At 62.1% G+C, this 17,618-nt stretch overlaps 1 protein-coding gene across 10 annotated transcripts in view; it reads right to left on the minus strand.

Annotated features, from left to right (window-relative positions):
* Positions 1-17,618, minus strand: part of EPB41L1 (erythrocyte membrane protein band 4.1 like 1) — a 72,361-nt gene that overhangs the window by 14,929 nt on the left and 39,814 nt on the right. For 5 of the 10 annotated variants that reach the window (XM_075516917.1, XM_075516914.1, XM_075516915.1 and 2 more), the window contains exons 3-15: positions 16,756-16,951; positions 15,864-16,028; positions 12,842-12,946; positions 12,723-12,765; positions 11,976-12,051; positions 11,449-11,667; positions 11,256-11,343; positions 10,779-10,931; positions 9,885-9,982; positions 9,561-9,736; positions 8,953-9,101; positions 6,151-6,342; positions 4,677-4,775 (exon numbers count right to left, since the gene is read on the minus strand). In XM_075516917.1, coding sequence (XP_075373032.1) covers positions 4,677-4,775; positions 6,151-6,342; positions 8,953-9,101; positions 9,561-9,736; positions 9,885-9,982; positions 10,779-10,931; positions 11,256-11,343; positions 11,449-11,667; positions 11,976-12,051; positions 12,723-12,765; positions 12,842-12,946; positions 15,864-16,028; positions 16,756-16,932 — 1,740 coding nt within the window. In that variant the 5' untranslated portion in view covers positions 16,933-16,951. The remainder of the gene's footprint in view (positions 1-4,676; positions 4,776-6,150; positions 6,343-8,952; positions 9,102-9,560; positions 9,737-9,884; positions 9,983-10,778; positions 10,932-11,255; positions 11,344-11,448; positions 11,668-11,975; positions 12,052-12,722; positions 12,766-12,841; positions 12,947-15,863; positions 16,029-16,755; positions 16,952-17,618) is intronic. The other 5 variants (XM_075516921.1, XM_075516920.1, XM_075516913.1 and 2 more) reach the window with 4 other exon arrangements.

Here is a 17,618-nt window from a genome sequence, read left to right on the forward strand (position 1 = left end):
CACCTCTCATGAGGCAGGGGAACACAGCTGGTTAAACCCAGCTGGGACTCCCCAGCTGACTCCTGTTCTCAGCTGGCTCTAGCAATCTCCATGAGCAAAGGGTGAGATTTCATGGTAGGCAATGGTCTGTGTTTTGAGTAGCGTCACTCTCAGCTTCATCCACGTGCCCTAAGGCTATGTCAGACTGCCAGGCGCACGAGCAAGAAAAGAAGCCACCTTTAGGCATCAGAAAGGCCCTTTTCCCTTCCTACCAGATGCTGCAGCTCAGATTCACTCCAAAGTCCATCCTTCCTTTCCAGCTCTCCAGGGAAATCTCATCAGATGCAATTATTTAGCAGAGGTTTCTAGCAATGCTGAAACCAAGCAGTTCAGAAAATGTAACCTGTAAAAGGTTACCTGTGAAATGCAGAAGAAGACCGCAGGCTTGGCAGCTGAGACAGCTACGGGTACTGCAGCCAAGGACCAAGCAAAGGCTGTGGAGCATCCCGCAGCAAGGACAGCGTGGGTATGTGGTACCACACAGCGTACCTGTGCTGCTGCGCAGGGGAGGATGCTGGAGCACTGCCACTACGTACACTTGTACATTCACGTGTTTGTCCTGCGAGACAGGTAAAGACTTCACAAGTGCCAAGAGCAAAGCACTGCTAAAATACAACCACTTCTGGAACAGAAGGGAGAAAATAACCCACGAGAAGACAGCAGCAGGAGAACGTTTGCACCGATGAGGAAGCCCCGCAGCCTCCCCAGCCATCCTACTGCAGGCAGCACGCACGCGACGGGCAGCGCTGCGGGCAGGGTCCTGCGGAGGTCACCGTGGGGCTGGCTCTGCCCATGGCACCGGCTGCCTGGGCACCGGCCTGCGGGCAGAGCCAGCGTCACTTCTGCAGGCTGGGCAGGACTGACCCTCGGTGGCAGCGGGATGCGCTCCGGCCCCAGCGAGGGGGGGGCTGCCTGCCCCTGCTCAAACCAGGAAAAATAATCCATGAAAACATGAGCCATGCCCCACGCAGGGGTGTCAGGGTGAACGTTTGGAGCAGTTGCACCCGAAATGGAAACCTAATAACTGATATTGAATAAGGGGAAACAGGGGGGCAGAGGGAAGCAGAGCAAGAGGGAAGGGAAAACAAGATGAGATTAGAGGAGAGAGAGAAAGGAGGAAAACCAATTACTAGCGGAAGGGCTTCCACAAGGAGGGGAATCAGAAATCGGTGAAAGCCCCCGCAGAAAAATGCCACCTCCCAGCCCCTGCCTTCTTTACCAGGTGCCGAAGAAAGCAGAGCTCCCCAGGCACAGTGCCCCAGGCCTCGCCCTGGCAGCACCCGGAAAGCAGCAGACCTCGCGCCTGCCCCCTGCCCCAGGCTCTGGCCAGAGCGTGGCTGCCCCCTGAGAATCCCCCCCGAGGGCCAGCAGGGCTGTGCCTGGGTGGGAGGCACCACGCGCGGGTACGGCCTGCCGCTGGCCCTCTGCGAGCACGCCGAGCCACCCGAGGGCGGAGGTGGGCGCAGGCTCTTCACGCTGCCGGGACAGCTGCTGGGACGGCACGCGTGCATTGCAACCGTGCCACACGCACGGCAGCAAGGGCACCCTCCTCCACAGATGACAGACGGATCCTTGCCGGGGACTCTGCCGTGGCACCTGCGCCCTGCCGCAGCCAGGCAGCCCTGTGCACCCATGCTGGAGGAGCCAGGTCTTCAGGACACCTGTCCCATGCCAGCTCCTACACCATCGCTTGCACAAGCCTCTCCGATGTCCCTGTACCCTGCACTCCCAAGCACCGTCTGCTCTCCAGGTCCCTTCCTCCACACCTGCCTCCAGTGCAGGTTTTATTTCTTCCTAGTCCATGGAAATCGCAACCGAGGCAGTCAGTGACTGCCAGGAGCACTAGGTTGCACCTAGGTCTTTCACAGTTGGGTTTGACCCATGAAAGCAACATTGTCACTAACTCGGCGGCTGCGTTGGGCCTGCCGGGAAGCCCAGGTTGGTTTCTGGCATTCCCTCAACGCCAGTCTTGCCGTTCAGTAGCGATGCTCGTGGGTGATTCAATCAGAGTGCCTGCTTTCCTGAGGGCACAGCAGCTTCTCTTCTGCTCCTGCACTGCGGTCTCATTGCCGAACCCTTTCTGCAGCCAAGGCAAGGATGGGCAGGTTGTGAGCGCATGTACAAATCTCTTCAGGGAAGCCCTGTCGTCCCCCTCCTCTGGCTGCAAACCAGAGCCCTTTGGAGGAGACCTTCCCTGGACAAAGATGATGAGTTTCTTCAGGCTCCTTCTCCGAGCTAATGCTGGAGATATATGTTGTCAATCAAAAAGCCTTAAGACAAGTCTTCCGAAGCCTGGAACAATGTGTTCATCCATGGCAGCACCTCTTAACCAGTAAGGAAAACCCAAAAGCTCCAGATTTATTTCCAAACCAGCTTCCTTCTCTTCAAACTTTGTTGGGATGAGCACAGCTCTCTGCAAGGGAACAGCCAACTACTCTGTGGTGTGATCTGAACTCTGCTCCGGAGGGCTCAATGCCAGCTCCGGCCACAGCTCTGGTTCCACAGCTCATGGCAGCCCTTGTGTCTCCAGAGCTTGAGGACTCTCGGGGATGTTTGGAGAAAATATCTGGATACTTGGGTATGTCCTCCAGGAAAGAAGAGAACTTCTGGAGCTTTGGAGGGCAGCAGGCTGGCAGGACAGAGTGTGTGCCAAGGCAGGAGCTGAGTCTAAGAAGTGATGATGCTGGGAAGGGCCTGTCCATAGAGCAACGCTGACTTCCCAAGGATAATTTACTTTCACACTTTCCCCCCCGTCCCCCAACGCATCTGCTCTAGGGACAGGAGTGCTTGGGAAGGCCATTCTCACTGTGGCCTACACAGCACAAGAGAGAGCAAGCTGGTAGAAAGGAAAGAAACGATGGCATGGAGCAGAGACAGCCTTCTGCCCCTGCCAAAGAGGCTCGTAACCTCGGCAGAGCCCAAGGCAGGTAGAAGACTTCTCCCTTTGGCATCCTTCAGTGTCCCTGCCATCTTTCTTTGCTCCTCAGGGAGACCCAGCTCACCTGAGAGGAAAGCACGAGCCTCACGACAAGAAGGGGAGAATGAGTGAATCTGAGATGCTGAGACAACACACTGGGTTGCTTTGCCACCCAAAGCTGAAGAGACTCCCAGCACCTCCCAGCCCAACATGCTGGTCCTCCAGCAGAAGCGAGGACTGAGGGATGGAGGGGAGGGTGGAGATGCCTGTAGCTGGGGGTGACAGATAACCCAACCTCAGCAGGTCTGGAGCCCATGGGCACCGAGGGACTTTCTGGCTGAGTGTGATGAGAGCTCCAAGCTCTGTTAGATGTGCTGTCCTCATGTCATCACCCTCTCGGGCCACAAATTCCTCATGGCAACCACAGGCCAGGAGAGGACAAGTTCCCACATATCAACTGCTGAGTCTCAGCCACTAGCGCCTGAAGAGAAATCACCGGTGAGGCCCCCTCGGCACCTGCACCCCAGCACAGCCCTGGCACCCCGAGGGTCTCCGGAGGGCGGAGGGCAAGGCTCTCTGAAGCAAGAGATGCGTGCACACTTCACTTCTGCCATTTCTGTCCACCAGCTCCTAAATACTGGCAGGTAGAGGGTCCTAGCGTGGACCAGGAGATGCTGCTGCAGAGCCCAAGCTCCACCGAAGGCGCCTGTATCCTTGTTGAAGCCCGAGGCTGTGCCCCAGCCCTCGCTCACACCCGTACTGCTTCCTGGGGACGCGTGCTCCAGCCAGCCCAGGTTCGGGCTCCAGCTGTGCTGGCAGGGCACAGCCCGCTGACGCCGGCAACTTCTGCACTGACCAAGGGAGATGACAGGGAGCGAGAGCGGGACCAGCCTCGCCACTGCCCCTGCCCTTGCCTCGTCTGCTCCCCTGCCCGACGCTGCTCCTGCTCCGCTGTGTCGGGGGCACTCAGGCAGGACGTGCACCCAGCACCGCTGGGCACCACGCTGCGGCGGGGCTGGGTCCAACCACACCACAACCAAGTCTCAAAGACCAGTTTTCTTCTGCTCAGTGGCATCTTCTCTTGGCTGTCCTGGGAAACAACCACCATCACGTGAGATAAACCCTGCATGCGAGCAGTGCCGAGAGCCCACGCTCCTCACCGTGGGCACTGCGCGAGGACATCGAAGGCAGCGTGACCCTGCTTTGCACAGGCATAAGTCCAACATTTCTGATGCCTCCAGAGATGCCCTATTTCAGGGTGCCCAAGCCCGTGGAGCTGTAACTGTAGCCAAAGTGAAAGGAAAGCCCCCGGGATTGCTAAAGACAGCTTGTAGCTGCCTGCCTGCTTGCACCTGGAGCGGACGCCCGCAGAGCGCCTGTGCCATAGGGTCAGCACTGCCCCGGGACCCCCGCACTGGCCTCCAGCATGGCCCCTCACCCACACAGCCAGCCTGGGGTGCACAGCGGGGCTCCACTGGAAGGTCTCTCCCAGGACCCTGTCTCACAGCCCAGAAGAAACAGTCAGGGGAGCAGATTTCACCGACAGCCCTGTCCTGGCGAGGGATCCCGCCCATCGCCGGAGAGGGGACCCACCCAGGGCGGCCAGCAAACGGCTTAAGCTCTGCTCAGAGGGCAAGAGCCGCCTCGGCAGGCTGGAGGGCCCCATGGGGGGGCAAACTGTGAGAGCGAGGGGTGGGGAGAGAAGGAGGGTGGTGACAACCTCAGGAGAGGAGACAAGGCTTTTCTGCGTGAAAGACTCCATGCTTAGGGAAGCTCCGTGCTCAGATGCAAAATCGTCTAGGGTGTCCTCTTCCATCGTCTGTGACAGCACGGAAACCCCAGCACCCACGGGGAGAGGGGGAGAGAGAGAGAGACAGAGAGAGACAGAGAGAGAGAGAGAGAGAGAGAGCACATGAGAAGGAATGAAGGAACAAATGGTGGGTAGGTGGTTGGGTGGATGGGTAGATGGATGGATAGGTGGATGGATGGATGGATGGATGGATGGATGGATGGATGGATGGATGAACAGAGGTCACAGCTATGCCAGCTCTAGATGCTCCATTTACATCTCTGCACTTTATGTATTTGCTTGTAAAAGAGATACGGGGTGAAGTCCCTCTTCCCAGCTCAGTGCTTTGATGAGGGGCTGTGAGCTCACCTCTGCAGGGTCTCCGGTCAGTGCACGTGCACATCACGAACCACCCGCAGAGAGGCCCTGGCCCAGCCGCCCCGCAGCGCCCCGCACCCTCCTCGCAGCCCCACCCCACGTCCTCACTTGCTCTGCAAGACCGTCCGGGGAGGGAGCCAGGGCAAAGCTGGCCCCACGTGTGGCATCCGCCCTGCCTGGAGCCATGCCCACCGGTGCAGGCACGGGACTGGCTCCAGAGCCGCCGCGGGGGAGAGGACACTGCGGAGGGAGGGCAAGCAGGGAGGGTCCCTGGCAGGGAGAGGGCACCCAGGCTGGCAGCGGGGATGCCCTTGCCGCACGCTGCCTGGACCAAGCCAACCAGGAACCCAGCGCCACAGAGCACCCAGCTGCGCCACATCTGCGTCCCTCACGCCGCACCGGGCGCTCTGCATGTCCTGGCACCCCCAATTCCAGCTCCACAGGCGCCTTCCTTTCGCACTCGCGGTCCCACCGCAAAACCAGCAGGAAAAATGCCAGGAGGGGAGGACGTGCGTGCAGGGTGCCAGCGCGGCACTGCTCACCCCTCCGCCTACTCCCACCACCCAGGTCCCGGCTGGTGAGAGCACCATGGGGCACCTCTGCTCAGGCACCCGGTCCTGCTCTGCTGAGGACACCCCTTGGGCAAGAGTTGCACCGGGCACTGCCAAGCAGCAGACCTGCTGGCACGAGGGGTGAGGAAAGCCCCATCTCATGGGCCGACAAAGCCACAGCCCAACCCTCAGGTACACCCAAAACACAGCTTTCCGGAGAAGAAGCTCAGCCCCATGCAGTGCCTGGGCACACGGGGCGATCACTACCAGCAGTGTGAAGGTGGTTAGCTTGTTACAAAACTCACAAGACAACGGCCTGGCCAAAGGGCCCCTCCCTCCACCCTGTGCCCCCACCACGTAACTTCCACCACGCTCCCCGGGGTGGCACAGGAGGCAGAGACCCAGAGCCCAACAGCTGAGGAACACCTCCCCGCGAACAACCCGATTCCCTCCATAAGAGAAGCAGCAGAACAAACCTCACTGGCCTTTTCTGGGGTTCCCTTTGGTGTTTCATCCTCATGCTTGGGTGAGGAAGAGGCTGGCGAGGAAGGCAGCCTCCTGTCCCGGTCCCTGTGAACCAGCTTGCTGTTGGGCTCCTTCAGGGTCCGTTTCAGCTCATTGATGCTGGCCTGATGCTTCAGCAAAACATCTTCTGGCTTGTCTAAAAACTTGGGGAAGGAGAGAAGAAGATAACTATGATTAAAGCACCAGCCAAGGCAAAAGATATGAGCAGGGGCACTGGGAGGGTTTGCTTCACACTGGGCTTGAATTTAGGGTCTCACGAGGCAAATGAACAGCGCGTCAGAGCACCCTGGCCTGCAGTTCTCGCTAAGACCGTTCAGGGAGCAGCAAAAAGGCAGCACGTGGCCAAATGCGCGTGGCAAGCTTCCCTCCATGAAGGGCACAGCATGACCCTTCGGCATCTCGGGCACGGCCTGCTGAGGACAAGCTAAGCCACGTGGAGGAAGAGAGTGGGCTCTCCCTTGGGATCAGCAAGGGATCGGGCCCTACTGGAAATACCGGCAGCCTCCTCGTGCCAGGCACAAAGGGAGCCCGAGCCTCTGTCCCAGCAGGGCAGGAAACCGGCATTTCAGTGGAGCTCCTTCGAAGTGGGCTTCTGCCGACGGGCAGGTGGTCAAGGGCTGGTCAGAGATGTCCAGCATGGATCCAAGCCTGGATCACCGTGGACCAGCCTGGGCCCAAGGCAGCCGGGGGTGGGGTGGCGTCTGGCCTGCTGCGGAGACGGGACAGCTCAGAGCGCTCACGTGCAAGGTGGGGTTCAGGCGTTAGAGCATCGTTTTGTGACGGTACAGGCACCAGGGTGGCTCCCCTCGTCCTGCCGCAGAGGTGGGCAAACTGGCTCAGAGCAAGAACCAGCAAGAGCAAGGACCCTGGCTTCTGCTTCCAACTCAAACTCAAACCTCTTTTGAGGTTCGAAAGGAGTCACCTAAAATACCTCCCCGGTATTTCTCCTCAGCCACAGCCCAGAGACCCAAGAGAGTCCCATGAAAAACCCCACCAAATTTTCCAGATCCTGAAGGCTCAGCGCAACTCACGAACAAACTCCCCCCGTGGACCTGCGTGTCTGAGCCGTGGAGAACCGCTTCATGGTTTGCCCACCTCTGGGCTCGGGGTGCGCCGGGGCCAGGGGAGCAGCACATGCACATGCAGTGGGGTAAGCAATGAGGCGGGCAGGGGAGGGACCGCAACCGGTGCCCACCGCCCCGGCGGGGTCTGCCCTGTGGTGCCGAGCGGGACGGTGAGGGCTGGGTGGTGCCAGCGCGGCAAACCCCATCGCCTGGCTGCGTTTGCCCCCGTCGACGGCTCCAGTGAGGATCTACGTCCCACTGCGAGCGGAGGAGAAACCCCCGGGGAGCAGCCGTGGATTTTAGGCTGGGATGAATCGTTCCTGACGGGGGGGCTCTGCGGACGCAGGAGTTTGTGCAGGGGAGGGCTCAGCCTCCCTCCTCCCTGCAACGGCCCCGCTCGCAGGCCGGGCAGGCGCAGGCAGCTGCCCTCTGGCACAGGGGGTGGGTGCCAGCGCCTGCCCGCGCAGGCAGCCGAGCGGGCGCTGACGGCGGCTCAGAGACTCATTTGCCCGCAGCAGGACGGGACGGCAGCCGCGGCGCCGCGAGGAGCTCAGCCCGGCTGTCCGCAGAGGGGAGCCACGCTGCGGGAGCGGGGGGCTGCAGGAGAGCAGAGCCGCCAGGCAGGGCAGGGGACGGAGGCAGTTCGGGTCAGGCAAAAGCAGAGTGTGGGTCGGGGTACCAGCGGGAGCGATGGGACCAGCCTCCACTGGAGAGCTAGGGCTGCAGGGCTGGACAGAGAGGAGACACGAGGCGAGGACACGGTGGAGTCAGTAACACGAGCAGAAGCCAGGTCTTCCCAATGGGCCAAGGACTCGGCGCGGGGGCCTGGCCGTTGCGCCTTGGGAGGGCTCTCGCTCACACGTACGATTAGGACTACCTTACTTAGTGGGATAGAAGATGCCGTGTGTGCACTGGGGCAGATCCCCAGCTGTCTGCTCATCGGCTTCTCTAGCATCGAACCCCCCGCCCTGGTGCATCTTGTATTCCAGTAAATAGGGTGACACACAGTGTTGCTTTGGAAAGGATGGACAATATGATGCACCGATGAGGACTAAGATACTCCAGAGAGAGAATACCTCCTGTTTGTGCCTGGGGGTTGTTTCGTGCTCCGGCTGGCAGCAAAGAGAGGGTTAAAAGTAACCAGCAGGGTCAGTCGAGGGAACTTGTCACAAATATCACAGTTAAGTTGATGGGCTGGTAGGGCGCAGAAGGACCGGACCCCCCTCCCCTCACAGCGCGGGGCTGAAATGGGCTGGGGTGTCCCTGGGCCAGCCCGGGGACCAGGGCAGGGAGTGGGTGGGCTGTGCCTGGGCAGTGGTGGGCACGAGTGAGCACCGGTGTGCCTGGCCTGTCCCCATCCCCACCCCTGTCCCGGAGCGGGGCTGCTCCCAGGTCCAGCCCTGCCTGGGGATGAGCCTTGAGACCGCCTGGACGGCACTGGGGAATCAGCTGAGCCGAGCCCTTGTGACAGCCCCATTTCCACTGGTGAGGCCAAGAGCCATGTCCTGGGGTCCCACCAGCCTGGGGCACAGCCGGCAGAGAAAGGGCTGCAGGGGACCGTGCCCCGAGATGACCCTTCCTGCCTGCAGCCCAGCCCTGCTGCCCGTGCCCGGTCCCCTGCCTGCCCTCTCCAGGCGTGAGCCAGCCTACCCCTCCACCTCCGCCTTCCTCTGCCCGCCTCGTCTGTACCTTCAGCTCCTTGATTTTCGTTGGGGTGGTCACCTCCTCGTCCTCCGTCTCGGACCGTCTCCTGCTGCCAAACTCACCGTCCTCATCCCGCTTCTCGCCCTCCGCCCCGGCGTTGTGGTTCTCGCTGACGGAGGCTGGGCGCGAGAACTCTGCCCGTGGGGGAGAGCCCGGGTCACCCCAGCCCTGCCACCCCCAACCCCCACCCCAGCCCCTCATCCCCTGCCCCCCACCCTGCGAGCTCAGACCTGGGGGCCGAGGAGCCCCGAATGCCCTGCAGCAGGGATGGCTGGTCCCAGGGGTGGGTCCCAGAGCTTCCTGGTGGCCCCAGGGGTCCCAGGGCACAGGGAGCCGGGGGGGCCCCGTCCCCAAGCTGCCCGACCCCAGCCCCGCCGCGTTCCCCTGCTCGTGCGCAGCCTGAGCTATCACTTGGGGTGGGGACAGACCCTCTGCCATGGGGATGCGGCTGGGGACAGCCTCCAGAAGGAAGCCTGATGGCTGCTGTAACCCTGCCAAATGAGCTGAACAGCTCGCAGAGACGAGCCGAACAGCATCCCCCTCGCTCCCGCCAGCGGACCAATCTCCCTCCCCCTCCCCAATTTGGGGCATACCTCCGTCAAGGCTGCGAGACATGGTGTACCGTTTGCTGGAGGAGCGCTCGAAGAAGGGAGCCGGGCGGTCGATGAGGGCGCTGGCCTGCCGTGTCTGCGCCTGCGTCCGCCCGCTGTAGCGAAACTTGGAGCCCATCACCAGGAAGCCCTTGGGGGGTGGCTCCGGGGACACCAGCCTAGGGGTGAGAGAGGTGGAGTGCCGTCAGCGAGCCCCAGCCACGTCCCCCAGTGCCGCACCCCACGCGTACCCTCTGTGGCAGAGGCAGGAGCGTGTCTGCCTCCGAGAAGGGAGGCCCGGAGAAGGTCTGGAGAAGGTCTCCTCACCTGAAGAAGGTGTGATGCTCTATGCAGACCTTCCAGAGACGCTTGGCGGAGCGGTGGTTGGGCAGCTTGAAGCCAATGGTGCTCTCAAACTGTTCGTACTTGGGGAAGACAGAGACACGCCGTTACAGGCAGATCCTGCTCTAGAGGACACGATGGGACCTGCCTTGCCAAGGCCCTCCGGTTCCCCTGGCAGGAGCCGTGACCATGAAATAAAAAGTCTTCTTCAAAGCAGTGCTGGAAAGGTCCATGCAAAGCCCCACTGGGTGGTGGGATCACGCCCCCACACTTTTGGCCTAAGTGCGTTCCTCAACTGTAAATGGCTTTTCCATTTACAGATACTTCCAAGATAAATTCCCTCAAGAAACAAAAACCTTTTACGGCTCGCTTTGGCGAGAGGGCATCACTCTCCATTTTAGATGCACTGTCCTTGCCCTCCTGCCTGCTGGAAAACGTGGGTGGAAATACATTCTCCCATCAGTGCACATAAAAGTGAAAAGAGTGAAAATAAAGTCGGAAAACGAACGAAAAAGCCTCCTGATGTGTTTTTGTGAAGCATGGAAGACATATCAAAAATGGCCCTCAACGCCCCTTCCTGGGCGACCTCCCCACACCAGCGGGTTCACGGCGTCTGGCTGGGGGGGAAAGGAGCCTGGGGTGCCCTCAGCCTGCTGACGTCACTTTGCCAGTGAGAAAATGAGAGCAGGAACAAGAAAGCACTTGCTGAAAGCCTCCGTACGCCACAGGAGATGTGCTCTCTTGGGCGGCGTGGTCATTAACTTGGGACCCTTGGGGCAGAGGCTGGAGCCAGGCGAGGACCTCCCTGCCAGGCAGCCCCAGTCCAGCAGAGCAGGCACGCTGCCATGCCCCGAGGCCGCACTGGCGCGTGGCACCCACCTCACCAGGGCGGATCTTGATGTAGAAGTTGCTCCTTTTGTAGGAAATTTTGAGGATCTTGGGCCAGGCGAAGCGGTTGATCCTCAGCCGGTCCCTGTAGATGAGGAGGCCGTTGGCGCAGACGCCCAGCATGATGTCGATGCCCTCTGAGTCCTGGAGGAGGCAAGAGGGACATGAGGGGGCTGCTCAGCTGCCCAGTAAGAACCAGTCCGGCCAGCAGTGCCACGCTCCCTCCTGCTCGGTGCTCTGCTACGGGGGACCGGCTGGCAGAGAGGTCACTGAGTCAAACACTGGTTGAGGTTGGATCTCTGGAGGTCCTCTGGTCCAATGCAGGGCCACCCAGAGCTGGCTGCCCAGGACCGTGTCCTTGTTGAACCTTCATTGTGGGAGGAAGGGGCTGGGCAGGGAGGGGTGTGCAGGCAGCAGGGCAGGACGGAGTGGCACTGCCATGGCTCTGGCAGCCCCATGGCCCCATACCTTGGCGTGGTGCAGGTCCACCCCATACATGGAGAGCTTCTTGGCGTTCTCCAGGAAGTGGATCTCCGCTTCCCCAGGGGTCATTCCCCTGCAGGAAGACAGAGAGGGGGACACGTGGCCAGGCGCCCCACCAGGCGTGGGCCAGCTGCCTGGTGCCTTCCTCGCCACCAGCCCGTCCTCTCCTGGGGCTCACCGGTAGGTCTTGTGTAACTCCATGATGCGCTCCTCCAGCTCCCGCGTCTGGTTGGGGGCGAAGCGGAGCTCGCTGACGTAGTTGCCCACGTGCTCCTCGGCATCATAGTCGCCCAGCTCGGCCTGCACAGCGTAGGAGCCCAGCAGGGCATGCGTGACAAAGGAGCAGGGCAGGCGCCCCGTGATGATGTCTGCACGGAGCTGCAGGCACAGGTAGTATCTGCAGGAGGGGGCAGAGGGTGAGAGCAGGGCGGAGGCGCGTGCCCCCTGAGCAGGCTGGGGCTCCCCGGGAAGCGGCAGCGTGCACCCCACCTTGCACTGCTCTCCGCGGGGACTGCCACCTCCCACGGCCACCTTCCTGGCCCCGCTCTGCACAATTTAGACCTGCCACACGCAGCAGAAGGGCAGCGAGCCCCCAGACGTCCCCCGGCTGCCCACGTCCTGCCTGAGCCCTGCCCCTCCACATGCTCCCAGCCGGTCCCCTGGGAGCTGCCCCGGCAGCTGTGCCCACGGAGGGGTGGTCCTCACCTTGTGATGTCCTCCGTGAGCTGGGCAGGGTCTGGAGGGTAAAACTTCACGGTGAAGGCAAAGTTCCAGGGCCCGCCTAGGGAGGGGAGAGAGCTGTAAGGGCAGCACCAACGCTGGCTGCAGGCGGGCGTGCAGGAGCATCTAGGCACCCACTAAGGGTCCCACGAGTCCCCTCAAGCCCGGCACAGGGCAGGGACAAGGGGGCTCCAGAAGCTGCCAGGAGAACAGCCATCGGGACACCAGCATGACTTGGTTAATCCTCCCCAAACAGATGGGGAGAGAAAAGCAGCTTCAGGAGCCATCAGCTCAGCGTGACTACCAATGTCACAGCAAAAGCCTCACGTGTCCCAGAAGGTGACACCTTGGGCAACAGCCCTTCTACCGCCCAGCAAGGCAACATCATGGGCACGCCAGGACCTGTCCCAGCAAGCCCCCACTCTCTCCCCATCCCTGTCCTCCCTGCTCAGGGCAGGTGGGGATGGCGCCCAGAGAGGGACCAGGTCTCAGCCAGCTCTCTGGTGGCACAGACAGGGTCCTTTGCCCCCCACGCCCGTCAGGAGTAAGAGGAGAGGTGGGTAATAGGCAGCCGAACGAGCAACAGCATCCCTGTCCCCAGGCCAGCTACCAAAGGTCCCCTCCAGGGCAAGCGGGGAGGGGACCCGCCAGAGGACAGCCACAGCTGAGCCATCCGGGAGCCCCGCGGGATGCCCCAGGGCTGGGGAGGATGGACCCTCCCCGGGCACTCACTGCGGATCTGCTTCTTGATCTCCTTGGAAGGGTCCAGCCAGTTCTGCAATGAGGAGACAGCAGGTCAGGGGGACCCCCAGCACAGAGGGGGCGGCCGCAGAGGGACCCCCCGTGCTCACCTTCTGGCTGTCTGAGTCGCAGAAGGTGAGGCCGAAATAATCCTTCTCCAGGAGGTTGAGGTGCTCGCACACCATGTCGAAGAGGACCTGGCCTCGGGCGTGCTTCTGTCAGAGACATGGAGAGGCTGACGGTGAGCTGGCCCCCTTGGAGACCGGGCAGGTGCAGGCAGCACCTGCTGGGTGCAGGCAGGGAGCACTGAGGAGGGTCAGGGCAGCCCTGGCCCTCCAGGCGACCACCAAAAGGTGCCGGGCTGCCTTTGAGAGCAGCCCTCTCACCTGGCAGCACCGCTCTGGGGACACCCAGGCGGTCCCAGGGCTGCCGGGACAGGGCACGGTCGAGCCCCGCCACTGCAGTGCAGGCAGCAGGGCCAGGGGGACCCGGTGCCCCCCCGGCTCATCCCCCACCCCTCCAGGAGACAGTGATGCCAAACCAGAGAGGGCTCCAGCCAGCCCAGGCACCTCCGCTCCAGACCAGCAAGCTGGGACAAATGCGCCCCAGAGCTCGCAGCCGGTGCTGCCCGTGGGACAAGCTCCTTCCCAACGCCCTCCCCGCTGGTGGCGGTGGCGGCCGGGTGCCGAAGCACGGCGTGACAAACGAGAGCCACAAAGAGCCCAAGCCACGCGCGGGGACGGAGGGCGCCCTCGTTATCTGGTTCTTTGAGTTCCCCTGAATTTCCCTTCATTACCGGTGGCAGTGAGGCCCAGGCTCGCTCGTGGGGATGGAAGAAGAACCGTTCCCATGTGTGTTTCTCCCCTGTTTACAGCCTTCCAGCCTGGCAGCTCCCATCTCCCCTCTCCGAGGCATCCATTTACCGGAGCACCTTCACCACGCGCCCCAGGGACGGCAGCCCAGGGCACCAAGCGGCGCAGCCCCAGCGGCTTGCTGCCCCCCGCTGCAGCCCTGGGCTCCTGCCGCCCTGCAAAGCTTTTCCAGCGGCTGCAGTCGCCCTTCCTGGGTCTCCTCCCTCCTGCTGACCCGGGTTTTGCAGGCAGGGGCTCACCCGTGGCACGTGCCGGGGTGTCACACTGAACGGTTTGACTCCCCTTTTTGATTTTTACTGAACTAAGCCTTAATTAAGCACGCGGGCAAGGCACAACTATTCCCTTGAGGCCCGCGAGAAAGAAAGAAGAAATGCAGCACTAGCCTTTCTATGCTAAACCCTCTCCCCCTATGCCCCAGGTGGCTTTTTTAGAGAGCGGCTCTCTAAAAGCTGACCCCATCCTCCGCACAACAGCAGAGAGCTCGTCCTTACCCAGGCCCGGCAAGGGGCATCGCTCTGCTCACGAAGCTGCCGGCGAGCCTGCAACCCGGCTTTCTGCTTGCACGCTGGTTTTGCTTGGCCAAGGCTACGGGGAGAGCCAGAGGAAGGACGAGCCCCTCGCAGCTCGCGCAAGCCGCTCCTGTGCCCCGTGAGCCCCCCCGCAGTCCCTGGGGTGCTCTGCTCCTTTTCTTCTTCGTGAGGGCTTTCATCTTCATGACAACCCATCTTTCCACAGCTTTGTGACAAATTTTACCGCTAAAGCGACAGTCAGGGCTGCTGGAGCGCGGAGACCAAAGGCCCTGCCGCCTGTGCCACGGGCAGGGGGCCAGGCCCCCCCACTGCCGGCTGCCTCAGGGTGATCGCTTGTCCCAGGCAGCCGCGGCAAGCAGGCAGCCATGCTCCTTACATTTATCAGTCCTGTGCAGCCAAGACCCGAGGGAGGCAGGACCCGCATACAGATGCAGGTCCGCTCTGCGCAGCCAGCTCCGAGCTGCTGCTAACAAAACCCCATCTGCCCGCTCGCCAGCAGCAAGTGCAAAGGTCTCCCTGGCAAAGGCTCCGGGATTTCTGCTCCCAAACAACCTCAGCTTTTGCATTTTTAAGCAAAGTTGCCAGTCCTTAAAAATGTCCCTCCCACCAGGAGGATGCCGCAGGTCAGAGCAGCGCTGCCTTCCCCGACCTGCAGGCAGGAGACGGCAGCGAGCCCGGGGGACAGAAACAAGCACTCCCGGCACATACTTCTCCTCCCAGCTGCCTTTGCCCCTGCGGCAGGGCCACAGGACCCTTCCACAAAAACCAGCCTCAACCCCCAATTTAATCCTGGGTGTCCCCCAGCCTGTCCTAGAAGGGAGAGGTCCCCGTGCTGACGGCGGCTGAAGCAGCCCTGCAGCATCTCCCAGTGCCAAGGCAGCCACTGGCAAGCGCCAGTCCCCTCTGTCCCCCCTGCAGTGACAGCCTCTACCAGGGAAACGCGCTCCCCGGCGCACACCCGCGTGCACTCGTGCACGCCCACGCCACGTGCTTGCGACGCTGCACAAACCGCGGGTGGCCCACGCACCCAGAGCAGGGTGCTGGACCGCCTGCCCGGGCACACCGCCCTGCCTGCACGCACGAGGATGCAGCCACAGGGATGTGCACGGGTATCACCCTTACGTGCGCACACTCGCACACTCGCGCACACGCACGGCGCTGCCAGGCTCTGACACACCTCCCCATGCGGTCCCCGTTCTGCCGGCTTTATGCGGAGGGACAGAAAGGGATGAGAAGATGAACACAGAGAGGATGGACGTAAACCCGCCGGGGCAGCCGTGAGGGTCCACGCATGTCAGCCTCTTCGCACCAACACGTGCACACACATCCTTCGCCTTAGCACACGGGACAGCCAACACGCTGCGCTCTTGAGGTGTCGGCAGACAGGCTGGCACATGGATGTGTCGTGCACATATTGTCAGGCAGAGCTCTATCCCCCATCTATCAAGCTTCTGCTTTTTAGACACTGTTTTCTATTGTGAGTAGCTGCCAAATTTGGATTCGCTGGGCTGAAATTCCCTGCTAGGGTCTGTCTTTCCAGATTTTTTCCTTGTTTTGAAATTTCAACTTAAATGGCTATTGCTGTGGATCTTTTTCCCTAGGAGAGAGGTACTACAAAGCTGTCCTTGGAAGAGCCCTGACATCGGGGACTCGCTGGGCTGGGCAGGGTCCCCGGGCGGAGGCGTGTCCCCTCCTTGGTGCCAGCGCAGCCCCCTGAAGCTGGGACTCACCTCCACCTCGCATTCGTACTCGGAGGCATCAAGCAGGGTCACTCTGCAGAGGGCACTCTTCACTTTCTTGGTAGTTTTCTGGGGTGACTTCTGGGTCTTGCTGGGGGTTGTTTTGTCAGAGAGCCCATCCGTCTCACTGTAGTCCTTCTCCTCCATCTCTGTGCCCTGGAGTGGGGAGATGCACAGGGTTACCCAGCGCCACTGCCAGGACGGACGGACAGACAGATGGGGAAAGCCCTCCCACAGCAGGCAGAAGAGGGCAGCTGAGGGGGGGAGGCTGATGACCTCTTGGGAGTCCACAGCCAAGTCCAGTTCCCCCCCCCGCCACCGGCACAACCAGGGTCCCTGGGAAATGCACACCCATGAGCCCGGGGCCAGTTCAGCACCCAAGACCTCCCTGCCCAGCTGCCTGGTGCAGCAGGCCGGGCCAGGGCAGCGGCACAGCTCCCCGGCAGCTCCAAGGCTGACATTGGGGTGCAGCCGCTGCTTCCAGCCTTGCCAGGGGCGGCTCAGTCCTGGGACGTGGGGCCACCCGCTTCCTCCCCCCGTCCTGGCTGGCAGCCGCAGCAGAGCCGTTCCCAGCACCGTCAGCACTTTGGGCTGCCGTACTGCTCCTTCTGCCTGTCCTGCCTGCAAGGACCCGTGCAGGCAGCTGGGAGGCAGCCAGCAGAGCCCCTCCACTGCCCTGGTTGCAGGGGGCTCCCCTCCGGGACGCTCCCCCGGGCCGACAGCACAGGAGAGGTGCCCGCCTCGCCGGGCTCCCTGCAGCCCCCGCGCTGCAGCGAGGACACGGCGATGGGCAGCAGAGAGCGGCGGCACGGCCCCCTCTTCCCTCTTCTGCTGCGCCTTCCTCTCTGCCGCGTCTCACGGCACCCGGCCGTTACCCACTCACCAGCTCCGTACTCCGGGCATCGGACTGCGCCCCGGGCTTCTCATTGGCCTCAGCGTCCCGGCCGGCGGGGTTGGCGGCCGCGGCGCTGGGGCCGTGTGCGGCCGCCTCCAGCTGCTGCTGCGGAGCCTCCTCCTGCACGTTCTTCACCTCCGACCCGGGGCCCGTCTCTGTCGTCATGGCCACTGGTCACCCTGCTCTGCCACCGCCACCCACAAGGAGAGACAGGAGGTGTCACCTGGGCGCACGGGGACGGAGGATGCCAGCTGGGCAGCCAGCAGCCCGGCGTGCCCTGGCCGCGTGGGCAGGCCTGGGACCTGCCCACCTCTGCCCCGCTGCCTGCAGCACAGAGCCGCTGCCAGACACCCGGCTCCCCGTCTGCGCCAGGAGGTGGCTTTGCAAAGGGCCGGCGGCAGCAGCACAGGATGTCAGGATTTCATACGCAGTTGAGCCGGGGGAGAAGAGCCAGCGGCGTGGGGAGGGACGCCGGCGGCGGGGACCCACTGCGGTCAGGGCACAGGGCTCACGCCCCTTCCCTGCGCTCACAGCAGAGAGCAGGGCTGGCCGTAACCCCCTGCTCCCCCCAGCCCTCGGGCCTTCAGTACCTTCACTAGTCTTTTTTATGAGTGGAAGGGTTTATTCTGAGAGGAAAAACCAGGCTGTGAGTCAGGTTAAAGGCTGCACTGACACAGCAAATTGCAAACAAACATGGACAACTCCACATATTGCATCCGGGATGGCTGGTTTTTTCCCCTCCGGACTTGCCAGCAGCAGTAGCACGCTGGGTTCCCACGGCCGGCGTGGCCGGACCCTGCATGGCGGCGGGACAAAACCTGCCTCCAGCTCCAGCTGCCTGTCCCGTGCAA

Source organism: Mycteria americana, chromosome 14 (genome assembly GCF_035582795.1).
Source record: "Mycteria americana isolate JAX WOST 10 ecotype Jacksonville Zoo and Gardens chromosome 14, USCA_MyAme_1.0, whole genome shotgun sequence".
In the NCBI taxonomy this organism is placed as follows: domain Eukaryota; kingdom Metazoa; phylum Chordata; class Aves; order Ciconiiformes; family Ciconiidae; genus Mycteria; species Mycteria americana.